General features: G+C 39.7%; 1 protein-coding gene across 2 annotated transcripts in view; it reads left to right on the top strand.

Annotated features, from left to right (window-relative positions):
- The first annotated feature begins 4672 nt into the window (after window positions 1-4672).
- The window catches only part of PIWIL4 (piwi like RNA-mediated gene silencing 4), a 51634-nt gene continuing 40963 nt past the window's right edge, over window positions 4673-15343 (top strand). The window contains exons 1-4 of one of the 2 annotated variants that reach the window (XM_017882016.1): window positions 4673-4742; window positions 8392-8470; window positions 12296-12427; window positions 14571-14785. In XM_017882016.1, coding sequence (XP_017737505.1) covers window positions 12370-12427; window positions 14571-14785 — 273 coding nt within the window. In that variant the 5' untranslated portion in view covers window positions 4673-4742; window positions 8392-8470; window positions 12296-12369. Of the gene's footprint in view, window positions 4743-6957; window positions 7256-8391; window positions 8471-12295; window positions 12428-14570; window positions 14786-15343 lie in introns of those variants that run through there. The other variant, XM_017882015.1, reaches the window with a different exon arrangement.

Genomic DNA, 15343 nt, shown 5'->3' with positions numbered 1-15343 from the left:
CCTCACCCCACCTTCTGCACGCTTCTGTAGGGCCTGGGAGCCAGTGGCCATCCCTGACCTGATTGCTGCATTCACTGAGTGTGCCTCAACATCTAATCACTTAGTTTGCAGAATGCATATGGGGGTGAGGGCAAGACCAGTGTTATCTGTTGGGCACCATAAGCAAGGGCATAGGGCCCACAGTGCTTTTGGGGGCCCATGAAAATGTTTTAATTTCTTTTAAAATCGAAAGAGAAAAAATTTGGCCAGGCATGCTGACTTATGCCTGTAATCCCAGCACTTTGGGATGCCGAGGTGGGCGGATCACCTGAGGTCAGGAGTTTGAGACTATCCTGGCAAACATGGTGAAACCTCGTCTCTACTAAAAATACAAAAATTAGCTGGGTATGGTGGCACACGCCTGTAGTCCCAGCTACTTGGGAGGCTGAGGCAGGAGAATCGCTTGAACCCAGGAGGCAGAGGTTGCAGTGAGCCAAGATCATGCCACTGCACTCCAGCCTGGGCAGCAAGAGTGAGACTCCATCTATTAAAAAAAAAAAAAAAAAAAAGAGAGAGAGAGAGAGAGAGAGAATTTTTTCCTGTAATGGAAGAAAGAGCTCACAAAGGAAAGTGCTTAGGGCTGAGGAAGGTCAAAATGACACCACTGGGTCATTGTAATGGGAATTCCTGTTGGAGGTGGATGGATTTTCTTAGGCAAAGAGTACTTGTGTGAGGAAGTGCAAACTTAATGGAGAGGAAACTAGGGGAAGAACTAGGGAATAGAAAAGCTCTGTCTTGTAACCATTTCCTCCTATCTTATCTTGTACGTATAGAAATAAATCCTTTCTGGAGCAAAATGGGACAAGGAAGCAGATGAAGCATTTTGGAAAGATTACCATTACAATGTTTAAGCAGTTTAACATCTAATGCTTAATGTGAATTTTTCTTTCTCTGAACATGTCGATAATATATTTCTCACAATTTGTTTTAAAAAAGAAAGCAAGACTGTTCATGTTACAGATTCAAGAAGAGTGAAAAAGCATGACAACTAAAGGCAATGCATTATTCTGACCTAACCATATTCTGGGCCAGAAAAAAAAAATTGCTTTTTTGAGGACACTTAGCAAAATTTAACTATGGACTATAGTTTAATCAGTAGTATTTACCCATTTTAAATCTCCCGATTTAGATGACTGTACTGTGGTTGTATAAGGGAATGAAAAAATATTCTTACTCTTAACAAACACAGTTAGTCCTCAACGTTGTCAGTAGATTCTTGGAAACTTCGACTTTAAGCCAAACAATGTATTATGGAGGCAATTTTACCTTAGGCTGATTAATGTAAACAAGAGTGTAGTTCCTACGGCTTACTTCTGGTCACAAAGATATCACCAAACTTCTAAACATAGGCTCAAAACACTTCTAATATTAAACATTGAAATGTGAGCTATACATACATTTAAGAAATATTAATAAAAACAAGTAAGATAATTATTTACCCACATTTTCCAGTTTAGGGTCATGGGTGGCTGAAGCCTATACCAGCAGCTCAGGGTGCAAGGCAGGAACCCTTCCTGAACAAGACTCCATTCCATTGCAGGGAACACTCACATCCACACCAACATTCACTTAGACTTGGACCTTGTAGACATGCCAATGAACCTAACATGCACAGCTTTGGGATGTGGGAGGCAACTGGAGTACCCAGATAAAACTCATGTAGACATGGGAAGAATATGCACACTCCAGGGGCCGTGGCTGAAAATAGATTTTTTTTCATCAACATTATAAGGAAATGACATTGAAGGAAGCGACATTATTCAAAGACCTGCTGTGCACACTAAACTATTTAAGAGTCAAAGGTCATGATGTCAACTTCTTTGCAAAATGGACCAGAAAAAAAAAATGTATGTATATACACACATACACACATACAAAGAGAAAAGAATAAGGCAAACAGAGCAAAATGTTAATTGGTGAATGTTGGTAAAAGGTTTATGGGCGTTCTTTGAGTTATCCTTGCAACTTTTCTATAAATATCATATATTTCAAAATAAAAAGTTAAAAGAATGAAACAGTTCAAAATTAATCCAGTATTATTAAAAGAAGGCCCAATGAAGGTAACACATTGATGCACTAATTCTACAGATGTTCAACCACCTACACCTGTGCCTGAGGAATTAATTCTGTGTTAGCAGGAACCATGGGCATTGTCAAATAAATTAGCTGATGTGAACAGGCCTATACTTGTACATGATCTACCTAATAAAAAATCATTTATTATTAGGTAGGGTCTACCTAATAAAAAAATCATTTAAAAAATTAAGTTACAGCCCCAGATGAGACTGAATAACTGAAAAACTAATTTTTACAGCTGACTTGCAGGATGAGGTTAGGCAAGTCTTTGAACTGTGAACTTCTCATTGATAAAATTTAGACACTAATGCTTGGACATTTAGATACTAATGCTTGGAACCATTACCATTTACAGTATTCCACAGCAGGCATGGAATCTGTTTTAGAATGAATACTATATTCTCATATATAGTATTCAGTCTCATAACTGAACTATGTTAGCTTAAGTTTCCTCCCAAATAAACCTGAGATAAGGGCTTGCAAGTGGGTGGTTTATTTTGGTAAGTGACTGCAAGGAACAGGAGAGAGGGCCTGGGAAGAGTGAAATAAGGGAGGGTGAAAATTCAACCCAAGGATGCATTATCAAACTCATCACTTCTGTGGCATCTGGTACTTGACCCTACTGGGGACCCTCTGTGAGGCCAAAGAATGCACCGCACAATTGTCTGCCCAGTGGATGGAAGAGGGAGGATTTATCCACAGTCTCCCACCCCTTTTGGCCAAAGGTTGCCCCATGAAGGTGTTAACTTGAAGTTTGCTTCTGTGTTAGTAGAGTGGGTGTCCTGCTGTAGCAGAGAAGCCCTGGAAAGAACTGAGAGATATGGGATTCAGTTGAGGTGTGATGCTATCAGGTTACACTGTGTGCAGCTGATTGCCATAGCAATGGCTGGAGTTGAAAGGTGGACTGAGCAAAATGTGAAGGAAGGGTGGCATGAGACAAGAGGCACCTATGACTAGCAGTATCCATGTGCAACACATGCACATGGAGTGATCTGACACAAGTTCGAAAGTATGACACTGCAAAAATTGTATTGAACTCATTTTTATAAAATTTGTTCACCACACACGATAATAATAATAAATAACGCAATTCTTATTGTGTGGCAAATGCTATACAAACATCATTATTATTATCTCATTTAATCCTCAAAACAATTCTTGGGGTAGACACATCTCAGCGATTCTCAACCAGGAGTGACTTGCCCTTCGGGATACAGTGAGCCATGTCTAGAGACATTTTTGGCTGTTACAATTAGAGGGAGTGCTATTACCATCTAGTGAGTCGAGGCGAGAGACACTGCTAAACATTCTGCAAGGCATAGGACAGCCTTCCACAACAGAGAATTTTCCAGCCCAAAATGTGAATACTGCTGAGGCTGAGGAATCCTAGTGTCACTATCCTCACTTTATAATCAAAGAAACTGAGGCTAAATGAGATTATGTAAATTTCCTTGGGTGAGAAAGCTAGTAAGCAATGGAGTTGGGATACAAACTCTGGTCTGCCTGACTTTAAAGCCATGCATACCTGGAATCTTAGCATACCGCCTCCTTACTGATGGAGAACTTTCTCCTTAGTTCAGCTAAAACCGAGTTCTTGTCACATTTGCATGACCAGTTAGGCATGCAAATACATTGAAGGGTGAGGAAATAGTTTATTGGGCGAGAAGGAAAAAAAACTTTCAGCAAATCGAGAGGCCCCGACCTCACAGATTCATTCCAGGCCTCACATAGGAACTGGAGAGCCCAGGCTCCTCCCCATTGCAAGTGGTTGGTTCCAACTTGCTGCGGCTTCAACCCCATTCTCCCAGTGTGCAGACGAGTCAGAGGTTCTCTGGGGACCCCCACTTATCTTCCTCCTGCATCTATCACCGCCACAGAGAAAGTACACGTGCATTTTAAAAAGCCTATGTGGAAGGCACAATGTGACTGATTTCTGTGTCGGTTATTATAGTAATCATAGAGGAAAGTTGAAAAATGCAGATAATGATTAGAAATCATCAATATTTCTGATTTTATAACACATTAGTATTTGGAAAATCGAAGGGATCTGACTGTTCAAAGGTCTCGTGTATTCTTAGCCTTTCTTGTCACTCTGTCATGTTACATCAATGCAGGTCACATGAAAAGGAATGTGGTATCAGGAGGTGGTAAATTTGGAAAACATGGGCTAGAGACTATTCTTACATTCAGAAACAAAGCACAGATTTTCAGAAGTAGATTCCTTGTCCACATTGTGTTTTCCATCTGCCCCTCCTTTGTAACACAGCAGTTTATGATCACTCACAATTTTCACACTCTTTCATTTTCAAAGAAATCTATTATTATTCATTAGAGTAGTTTCACTGAACCAAGTCCAAGGCTGGCCATCTCTGCCCGAGACCATCATTATCTCTTGCACTTGCCAGCAGTCAGGGTTAATGTGTTCCAAGAGAACCCGATGAAAGGGTATTATGATGGAGAATAAATAGAATGGCAGAACAGGGCATAACACACAGGCTTTGAACTTTTTCCTCTAGTAAAAGCTGCATCTAAAGTAAGGCAGATCACCTTCTTGGAGGGAGGAGAGTAGGAGATGAGTGGATACAGTGTGAGCTTTACAGGTTGACAGACTTGAATTGGGATCCCAGGTATGCCACATAATGTAGGGCCTTGAGCAAGTCAGTTTGCCTAAGCTTTAATTTCCTAATCTATAAAGCTGGGGCAATAATGCCTGGCATACTGCAGGTATTCAATAAAAATTAGCTATTATATTTATTAAATTTTCAGTCCCCAAGTACAGAAAGTTGAATTAATCATATTCTTTGATTCATTTTATATGATTCTCATGGGTCTGTGCAAATTCTATATTATATCGTACTGTCTTTTGCTCTCTCTTTCTCTGCCCCATTCACATTCCTATTTTATTTCCTTATATAAGTACTTAATCTATTGTGTCTGTTCATGGATATATACGTTTACTTAAAAAATTAGTACATATCCCATACACAGGTGTCCCTAATGTTTTAAAAATTAATGTAATATTTTATCATTGTATAGATCTCAATCTTTTTTTAAGCTTTTCCTTTCTTCAACACAATGTGTTTAAGATCTATCTATCCATGCTGCTAAATATATTTTTAGGTCATTATTTCTGAATGTTAGCCTAGTAATCCACTCCATGTGTCTACCACATTTTACCTACCTGTTGCCCCTTCTGATGGGTACATAAGCTGCCTGCAACTACCTGCCACTCCAAAGAATACTCTGATGAACAGCCTGTACATGTGCCCTTATAACTTCAGCACAAGCTTTTCAACAAATCCAGGGTAGTATTTAATAAAATTCTATGCACATTTATAATTAAAATAATCTTTGAAAAGTAGGAATAGAAGAAAGCTTTCTTAACATGATAAGGACTATAAACTAGATATTTACAGCAAACATCAAACAAAATGGAGACATTTCAGTCTCTCTAAAATCAGAAAGAAAACAAGAATTCCAACTACCATAGTAACCTTCAACATTGTACTGAAAAATCTGAGCAACATAAGACAAGAAAAACAAATAAAAAGAAAAAGAATAAGAAGGGATGAGACAAATTATCATTATTTGTAGATGATATGATTACATACAAATTCAATGAAATCAAAAGACAAGCTCTAAGAACTGAGGAATTCAGCAAGCTTGATAAACAATATCAACTTTACAAAAACCAGTATCACGTGTCTACACTAATAATTACCAAGTATGAAACATGACAAGAAGAGATAGTTCACAATAGTAATAAGAACTATGAAATTTTCAAAAGTTAACTCAGTACATGAGACTTTTATGAAAAAAATTAAACTCTATTAAAAGATACAAAGGACTTTAATAAATGGAGAAATCTAACATTGTAAAAATGTAAGTTCTTCTTAAATTGATTTATATATTGGATACAATGCTATTGAAATTTAAGCAAGATATTTAAAGAAACTTGAGGAACTTATTTTAAAATGTATATGGAAGAATAAAGTTTGTGAATAAATAAATCAGTTGGAAAAAATGATCAAAGAGCAAAGACTTATCCCACCAGATTCTATGAATAATACAAAGAAATAATGATACATAGTGTTAAAGTCTTGGTGCAGAAATGGAAGGCACAGACTAGATCTATTTATACATGGGAATCTGTCATTTGCTGGAGGTGGCTTCACAAACTATTAGAGAAAGTATGTGCTATTTAACAGATGATGTCAAGGAAGAATGGCTCACTATATGGAGATAAAGTTGGACTTCTATCTCACTCACATTGTATACTTACATATGTGTGAGTGTAAATTCCTGAAGGATAGAAGATACTTGCTGTGAACAGTAAACTTACTAAGTTAATAAAAAGAAAATATGATAGAAAGTCCTTGTCCTTGTAAACTTAGGACAGGTGGAATTTTCTTTTAAAAAGATCCCAAAAGCACAAATTTTAAAATGGCTGAATTTGGCAACATCGAAATTTAGGATTTTGGTTAAAGCATTTCATAGTAAAAATTAACAAGTGATAGATTGGAAGTAGATATTTGCATATTTGCAATTTTTTAAAAAAAGTTTTCTTCCAAATCACAAAGATGGGACACTCACTCTATTGTAAAAATGGGCAACGAATGCGACAGGCAATTTGCAGACTGGATAACTCTAAAAGTATCACATGTATGAAGAGGTACTTACCCTCATTGGTGAGCAGAAAATACAAACTGAAAAAAAAAAAAATTATTGTTTGGTGCCACCCAATACACATATGATTGGCAAAAATGGAAAAGGGGGATAATGCCAAATTTTGGGGTAGGGTGGAGGTAATGGGAAGAAAAAAGAAGTCCCGCACAGGCCCACGTGCTCGCGCCAATCCCCACGCCCCAGCGTGCCTTCTCCACCCACGCACGAGCCTCGGACGCATTTCCAGCCCCTGCGTAGGTTGAGGATGCTGGACATCCACCGCCTCCAGGTAGTTTCGCCGTCACAGCCTCGCCATCTGTAGCCAAAGCAAAACATACCCTAACTGAGACATTGCAGCTCTTGTGGCCACTGTGGGCTCACAGGGAACATGAGTGGAAGGGCCCGAGTGAAAGCCAGAGGCATCGCCCGCAGCCCCAGAGCCACAGAAGTGGGGCGCACCCAAGCCTCGCCATTGGTGCGTAGAATGCTTATTGCGCATGGTTTCATTTTCTCCTACCTCTCTCTCTAGCCGGAACTATACCTTCCTCTACTTGTATCTCCTCCTCTCTGTTACGAAGTAGTGTATTACCTTTTCTCTCAAGTTTGAGTCTTTCCAAGGTTCCTTTTAACAGTTTTTTCCTTCTAGGGATCTTGTCTGAGTAAGATATTAATGTAGGTATATTAGCCAGTAAAGAGGACTGAAGATTGGGGACAAATATGTCATTCTCTTTTTCTTTCTGAGTTTTAATTTCATGATTTCGTTTTAAATTGCCTGGTAAAAAATGATGTGCTTTCATAACATTACACGGCGTATAATCTAATGCAGTTTTTCTGACTAATTAGTATATAAAAATAAATACTGTCACACATGTGGTTTAGATTAAACTACTGTTCTTGAGCAACCACTATAGAGAAAGCTCCTTGCTGGATTTAAGCAACTAGATTGACCTGCCAATAAGCAACTTTGGAGTGATGTTATTAATACTACTACATATTCTTAGCATTTGAAGCAAGTATTCAAATGAGTAGTTTGTGGTCCTTATGCCTTTATTCTCATGAAGCGGTTTTCTCTGGACTTTGTTCATTTTTTAGCAGGCCAAGATACAGTAACTTCTTGAACAAAGAGAAGTAGTTACTATGAAAAGAGAACATACTAATTGTTCTGTTGGTCTTTTTTGTGAACCTATTTTGGCCCAGTTTATTCAGGCAGAGTCATGATCTGAGCTGGTGACCCGGGGCCTCTGTTCATTTTATGTCCATGGGTCATGGAAGCATGAGGTCCATGTGCATCTGTGCCGCATGTCCTCTGGTGAGCTCCCTGGGCACAAGAATCTCATCTCTGCTTCCCTACACCTCCACCTATATATATCTGGCGACAGTTGGTACTAAAACTAAAGTTTGATGAGTGAGGAAAACTACAGTATGTCTTTATCCTCTTTTCTGGAATAGGCACTCTCTTCTCATCTCTCAAGGGTTTTAGCTGTTAACATTTTCTTTGCCTAGTTCATGGTAATCTGAAGACCTGACACTGTTCTTAGGATAATCTTTTGATTTGTGACTTACCACTGTAAATCTGAACAAACCCCCCCCCCTTTTTTTTTGCCATTTTAGCCTACATCTGTTGATCTTAGTAACAATGAAGCATCCTCTAGCAATGGCTTCTTGGGAACAAGCAGGATTTCAACGAATGGTGAGTGCAACTCAGTCTGTTCATTTAGTCCCATTCTACCCGAATGGAGCAAGAGGAGCCCTGCCAAGCCTTACAGCAGTAGGTCCACCTCTTGCACATCCCGATTTCCTTTCCTTGAAAGATACCCTTTGTCATGTGCCTTTGGGACTCTAACACAGAAGCACATGCTGAATTTCCTGACACCATTTGGTAGATGGGACTCCACAGATATTAGGAAGCCAGTTTCTGTTTCTTTCTATTCACTGAAGAATTTTGAAAAAATACTTTAAAAATCTTTATGGTGTTATATAGGAATACCATTTGATCCAGCAACCCCACTGCTGGATTTCTACCCAAAGGAAAATAAATCATTATATTCAAAATTTATCTGCACTTGTATGTTTATTGCAGCACTATTCATAATAGCAAAGACATAAAATCAACTTAAGCATTAGATAAAGAAAATGTGGTTTACATATATAAGAGAATACTACTCAGCCATAAAAAGAATGAAAGCATGTCTTGCAGCAACATGGGTGGTTTTTTTTTTTTTTGAGTTGGAGTTTCACTCTTGTTGCCCAGGCTGGAGTGCAATGGTGCAATCTAGGCTCACTGCACCCTCCACCTCCTGGGTTCAAGTGATTCCCCTGCCTCAGCCTCCTGAGTAGCTGGGATTACAGGCATATGCTACCATGCCTGGCTAATTTTGTATTTTTAGTAGAAACGGGGTTTCTCCATGTTGTTCAGGCTGGCCTTGAACTCCCTACCTCAGGTGATCTGCACATCTCGGCTTCCCAAAGTACTGGGATTACAGGTATAAGCCACTGCCCCTGGGCGGCGGCCATTATCTTAACTGAAATAACTCAGAAACAGAAAGTCAAATACTGCATGTTCTTACTTGTAAGTGGAAGCTTCATAATGTGTACACATTGACATAGTGTGTGGAATAATAGACATTGGAGGCTCGGAAGGTTGGGAGGGTGGGAGGGGAGTGAGAAATCACTTAATGGCTGCAGTGTACATTATTCAGATGATGGTTACACTAAAAGCCCAGACTTCACACTACGCAATATATCCATGTAACAAAACTATGCTCTTATGCCTTAAATGTATATGAATTTTTTAAAAAGCAAAAACAATCTGGATGGTATATAAATGCCAATGGCATTGCTTGGAAAGATGGTAGAAACCTGGTATGCATGTAGCCACTGCTCTCTTTCTTCCCCTCCTGTGGTAAACATCACCATTCAATGGTAGCTCTCCTCACTGCAAAGCCAGAGTTGGTCTCAGGATACTTGTCAACATGCAACGCAAAGTCACCACAATCACACATTGTGAGTTGGCATGCCCCATGTGTTAGTCTGCTAGGGCTGCCCTGACAAAGTAGTACCATCTAGGTGGCTTAATCAGCAGAAATTTATTTGCTCACAAATCTGGATGCTTAAAGTCTGAGATCAGGTAGGACAGGGCTGGTTTCTTCTGAGGACCCTCTTCTTGGTTTATACATAGCCGACTTCTCCTTGTGTTCACATGATCTTTCCTTTGCATTTCTATGTCCTAATTCCTCCTCTTATGACGTCAGTCATACTGGATTAGGAACCACCATAATGACCTCACTTTAACGTAATCACCTATTTAAAGACCCTGTCTCCAAATATGGTCACATTCTGAGGCACCGGGGCTTAAGGCCCATGACCCTGAATAAAACCAGTTAGCCAGGCCGGGCGTGGTGGCTCAGGCCTGTAATCCCAGCACTTTGAGAGGCCAAGGCCAAGGCGGGTGGATCACCTGAGGTCAGAAGTTCAAGACCAGCCTGGCTAACAAGGTGAAACCCTGTTTCTACTTTTCTACTAAAAATACAAAAAATTTGCTGGGTGTGGTGGCACACACCTGTAATCCCAGCTGCTTAAGAGGTTGAGGGAGGAGAATCGCTTGAAACTGGGAGGTGGAGGTTGCAGTGAGCCGAGATCGCACTGTTGCACTCCAGCTTGGGCAACAAGAGCGAAATTCCAATTCCATCTCAAAAAAAAAGAAAAGGGGGAAAAAAAAAACCAGTTAGCCATCTCTCTTGTTCTGACCACAGTGTTTTTTTATTTTCCCAAGCAACTGATTTCTAATAAATATGGAAGCTCTAAGCGTTAGGTTCTCCCAGGCTCTGAGGGTCTAGTCCCCCCACCCATCTCATGTCTGACTCTGCTATTCCTCGCTGGGAATTTTCCAGTCCTGTGTATGTACCCCTGTGATCCAAACACACAAATGAATGTGCAGCCTGTGAACACAGCAGCCCTGCTCTGACAGGCCCAGTGCCTTCCATTATTTTCAAACATTATTCCATCCTTGCGAATGTTTTTTCACATCCGCCACACATTGTTATGAACAGTGAATGATGAAAATCCTTCATCCTTGGAGGGAAAATTGGAGTTTTCTTTATTTATTTTAAAATATATGTAACATAAAATTTACCATTTTAATTACTTTTAAATGTGCAGTCTTGGGAGATTAACTTCATTTATATTGCCGTGCAATCATCACCACCATCCAACTGTAGATCTTTTTTCACCTTGCAAAATTGAAACTCTGTACTCATTAAGTAATAACTCTCATTCCCTGCATCCTCCAGCTCCTGGTAACTGCCATACTGTAGTAGCTCGAATTTTCAGAAACCACCTAACATCTTTTGAAACCAAGAGCAATGGCTTATATGGACAATTTAGTGAGGGTAATAGAATTAAACATTAAATACGTTTTGTGATTTTCCTGGGAAACTTAGACTCCACTGAGCAGGGGTTGGACAGCATTTGAGCCGGTGGTAGTTCCATGTAGGGTGGTTTCACACAGTGACTACGTCAAAGGCAGTGGTCATGTAGAGTTCTAGAAATTCATATTACTTTGCAGTAACATTTTGTATTTTTATAAAGTTATTTTCAACATGCCAGAAAGTCAGCATCTCCCATACTAATTTAAACAGAAAATACTCATTTGGAAACAGATTTTAATTTCATATTTTCTAGAAGCTATCAGTAAGTGATATGCCCTGAGGTGAAACACTGGCTTTTATTCTTATGGGGAATGACCTAGAATAAAAACTGATGGCAATGTTCCAGGCAGTTTCTCTCGTTTCGTTGGGAAATGTCAGAGATTCAGCTTCTTTCTGGGCAGAAGTTGCTGAGGACAGAAGTTAGTCGGTAACCCTTCAGGGTGTTACACAAGAGCTAAGGGCAGGAGAGCTGCCCTCCATAAATAGGTATGGAGAAGGGAATGGGGAGGGAGGGCTTTTTCTTTAGCCAAGAAGAGAAATTACAAGAGCAATAACTACAATATTACAAGAGCAAAAACTAACTCAAGATCTGCTTTTGTTTTTGTGAGACAGGGTCTTGCCCTGTCGCCCAGGCTGGAGTGTGGGCGTGACCATGGCTCACTACTACCCCCACCTTCTGGAGTTGGGTTAAGTGATCCTCCCACCTCAGCCCAGGCACATGTCACCACGCCCAGCTGATTTTTTGTGTTTTTGGTAGAGACAGGGTTTCAACACGTTGCCCAGTCTGGTCTCTAACTCCTGAGCTCAAGTGATCGACCCGCCATGACCTCCTAAAGTGCCGGGACTACAGGCATGAGTCACCACATCTGGCCAAGATCTGTTATTTTTAACAAAACATTCTGTGTTTTCTTCACAATTTTCCATTTTTAGGCTGAAGACTTCTGTATAGTTGTGAATGGTTTCAGCAATACGGGCAAGCTGTATCCAAAACCACAAGTTTGGATTGCAATGCATTTTTGACATAGTAGTTGTAAACAGTATCACTAGAATGAAATATGAGCTGTTACCATATTCTCTTCGTGTTTTAGATAAATATGGGATATCTTCTGGTGATGCTGGAAGTACCTCCGTGGAAAGAGGTGTGAAAAACAAACAGGACTTTATGGATTTGAGTATCTGTACCAGAGAAAAATTGGCACATGTGACAGATTGTAAAACAGGTACCCAGTTTTATGTTACTTACTTTTTTAATGTTACCAAATCTTGCTTAAGGAATTCCAAATTCTAGGTCTAAAATAAATAAGTTTGTAAGTTTGCTTAACAGATATTTACTGAACATCTTCTATGTCCAAGGCGCTGTTAGGTGCTTTAGTTTTTCTAGCCTTAATTTTCTCTTTTATTAATAGAAATAGTATCTTCCCCAAAATGACATCTCACTTTTGGAAAAGATTTTCTTCATATACTGGGGTTGGAGTTAAAAAGATGTTTCTTTTCTTTCCCAACATGGGAAGTAATAACCTTTCTGGACTTCAGCTGTAAAAGAAAGACAACCTCTTTGGGGATTCTTTACCCAGATTCCAGGCTCACCCATAAAATTCATGCAAATTGTCAGTATAAGTATTTTCTGGAAAGTAGGTCTGTTGTTTTCATTAGATTCTCAAAAGGCTTTGTGGCCCCCTCACGCAAGTTAAAACTCACTGATGTGGATCAGTGTTTTCCAAACTTTTTAAACCAAAATAAGAAATACATTATTATCCAGCATACACACACTGTCTCCACACAAGTGAAGCAAAAGTTTCATGAAACAGTGCATCTCTTCCATTCTGTTTTTTTCCGGTCTTTTCATTAAACATGCGATTCACCTCACCTGATTTCATAACTACAGCGCTAATGGGACCCAGCTGCCGTTTGAAAACTATCATGTGTAGACGATCTTGAAGGGTCTTTCCAGCTCTGACAGTCTAGGTTGACTACTCGTTATATGAGCAGCTAAAATATGTTGCTTTGCCATTTCCTCAGGATCTGGGAGAACAAAAGAGATCTGTTATTTAACTAAAATAGCACAGAGGTTTCTTGCTCCTACCAGATGTATACCCCAGGTCAAAGCTGAGGAAATACTGAAGCACAGCTGATACCTTGTATTCCTCACCACCTTGGGGTCTCTGGGTTGCTTTCCTCCATGAGAAAAGCAAAATAGCGCCTATTCTATATCATTCTTTTCTTTTCTTTCTTTTTCGAGGGCATCTCACTCGGTTGCCCAGGCTGGAGTGTAATGGTGCGATCTTGGTTCACTGCAGCCTCTGCCTTCCAGGTTCAAGCGATTCTTGTGCTTCCACCTCCCGAGTAGCTGGAATTACAGGCGTGGACCACCATGCCCAGTTAATTTTTGTATTTTTTGTAGAGACAGGGTCTTGCCAGGTTGGCCAGGCTGGTCTCGAACTCCTGGCCTCAAACTATCCACCTACCTCAGCCTCCCAAAGTGCTGGGATTAGAGGTGTGAGCCACCATGCCCAGCCCCTATATCATTCTTTTCTGTAAGATCAAAACTGGATGATTCTCTGTAAGGGGAAGTGAGAAGAACCTTCTTCGTGCCCTCCTGGATTCTGCCCTGTGGGGAACTTACACCATCCTGAGCTAACTGACTATGTCGTGGCCATCTCTGATTTTGTCCTATAGACTTTTAAGATGTGAATAAAAATGTCTGTAGGGGGCTGGAAGTCCCAGAAGCACACATGGCCTCCATGTGTCTGCAGAAAACAGAAGCCCAGAAGCCCTGTCTGTTTTCATGTTGGAAAAATGACAGTTCCTTCCTCTGTCCCCAGCCTTCCCCTTAATCTCTGAGGGTCTTCTCTGAGATTGTTTGGTCTAACCACTGGTAGAACTTTTTCAGAATTTTCAGAAATATGATTAACTTTTGATTATTTGGATTTCCCAGAGGTTGGGGGTTGTATATTCATAGTAAGAACCAGACTGTTTCTTTATAATATGAGAGCAGTATGATTTCAGAGCAGCATCTGAAAAAATTACTTGAGCTGATTTGAATTGCAGAAAATGAGAGCAGGAAGGCAAGCTCTGAAAGGCGTCCTGGAATGGTTGAGTTCAGATGCTTCTCGTCTCACAAGGACAGGAATGTCAGTGTCAGCTCTTATGTTCTTATGAAGCCCACTTCATGCATGATCCCATTTTAGCTCCCAAAGGTGTTATTAGGCTGCAAATTTTAGGGTTTATCCTGTGTCACTGTGCAAAAATCCTTGCTTTACAGCAACTACTATGCATATGCAAATACATTTTTTAATGAAGTGATTAATATTAACATGATGTGATTTCCTGATTAAAAAATTATTTTTTGTTTGTCGTCTTCAGGTTCCAGTGGAATACCTGTGAAACTGGTTACAAACCTCTTTAACTTAGATTTTCCTCAAGACTGGCAGTTATACCAGTACCATGTGACATATGTTCCAGATTTAGCATCTAGAAGGCTGAGAATTGCTTTACTTTATAGTCATAGTGAACTTTCCAACAAAGCAAAAGCATTCGACGGTACCATCCTTTTTCTGTCACAAAAGCTAGAAGAAAAGGTATAGTATGATTAGTTTTTTCACTGTATATGTGGATGTGTGTTTATTATATGTGTATATACACACACATACACACATATATATGTACACACATATGCAAGGAGATTCCAAAAGGTTTGTGGAAAATAGAATTAAAAGGTAAAATTTTAAAACTACCTTTATTTCTTACCAAGAGTTTTACTAAGGTCAAGACACTTTTGTAAGCAATGATATCAGCCATTTAGTCCATCCCTAAATAACTAAGCGTCCTGGGAATTTAACCATGTCAATGCAGTGTATTTTTTACCTTATTAACTGAAGAAAAATGGGTGCCCTTTACAGATTTTTTAAGATTATAAAACAAAAAGTCAGAAGGAGCCAAATCAGCAGTAAAGTGGATGCCCAATGATTTCCCATTGGAAATTTTGCAAACTTGCCCTTGTTTGTTAAGAAGAATGAGCAGAAGCATTGTTGTCGTACTCTCCAGGGAAGCTTTCCTGGCCATTTTTCTGCTCAAGCTTTGGCAAAATTTCTCAAAACACTTTCATAATAAGTGGATGTTACCATTCTTTGGCCCTC

This window comes from Rhinopithecus bieti, unplaced genomic scaffold (genome assembly GCF_001698545.2).
Source record: "Rhinopithecus bieti isolate Rb0 unplaced genomic scaffold, ASM169854v2 scaffold_12653, whole genome shotgun sequence".
Classification (NCBI taxonomy): domain Eukaryota; kingdom Metazoa; phylum Chordata; class Mammalia; order Primates; family Cercopithecidae; genus Rhinopithecus; species Rhinopithecus bieti.
This window is presented reverse-complemented; position numbering and strand designations above follow the sequence as displayed.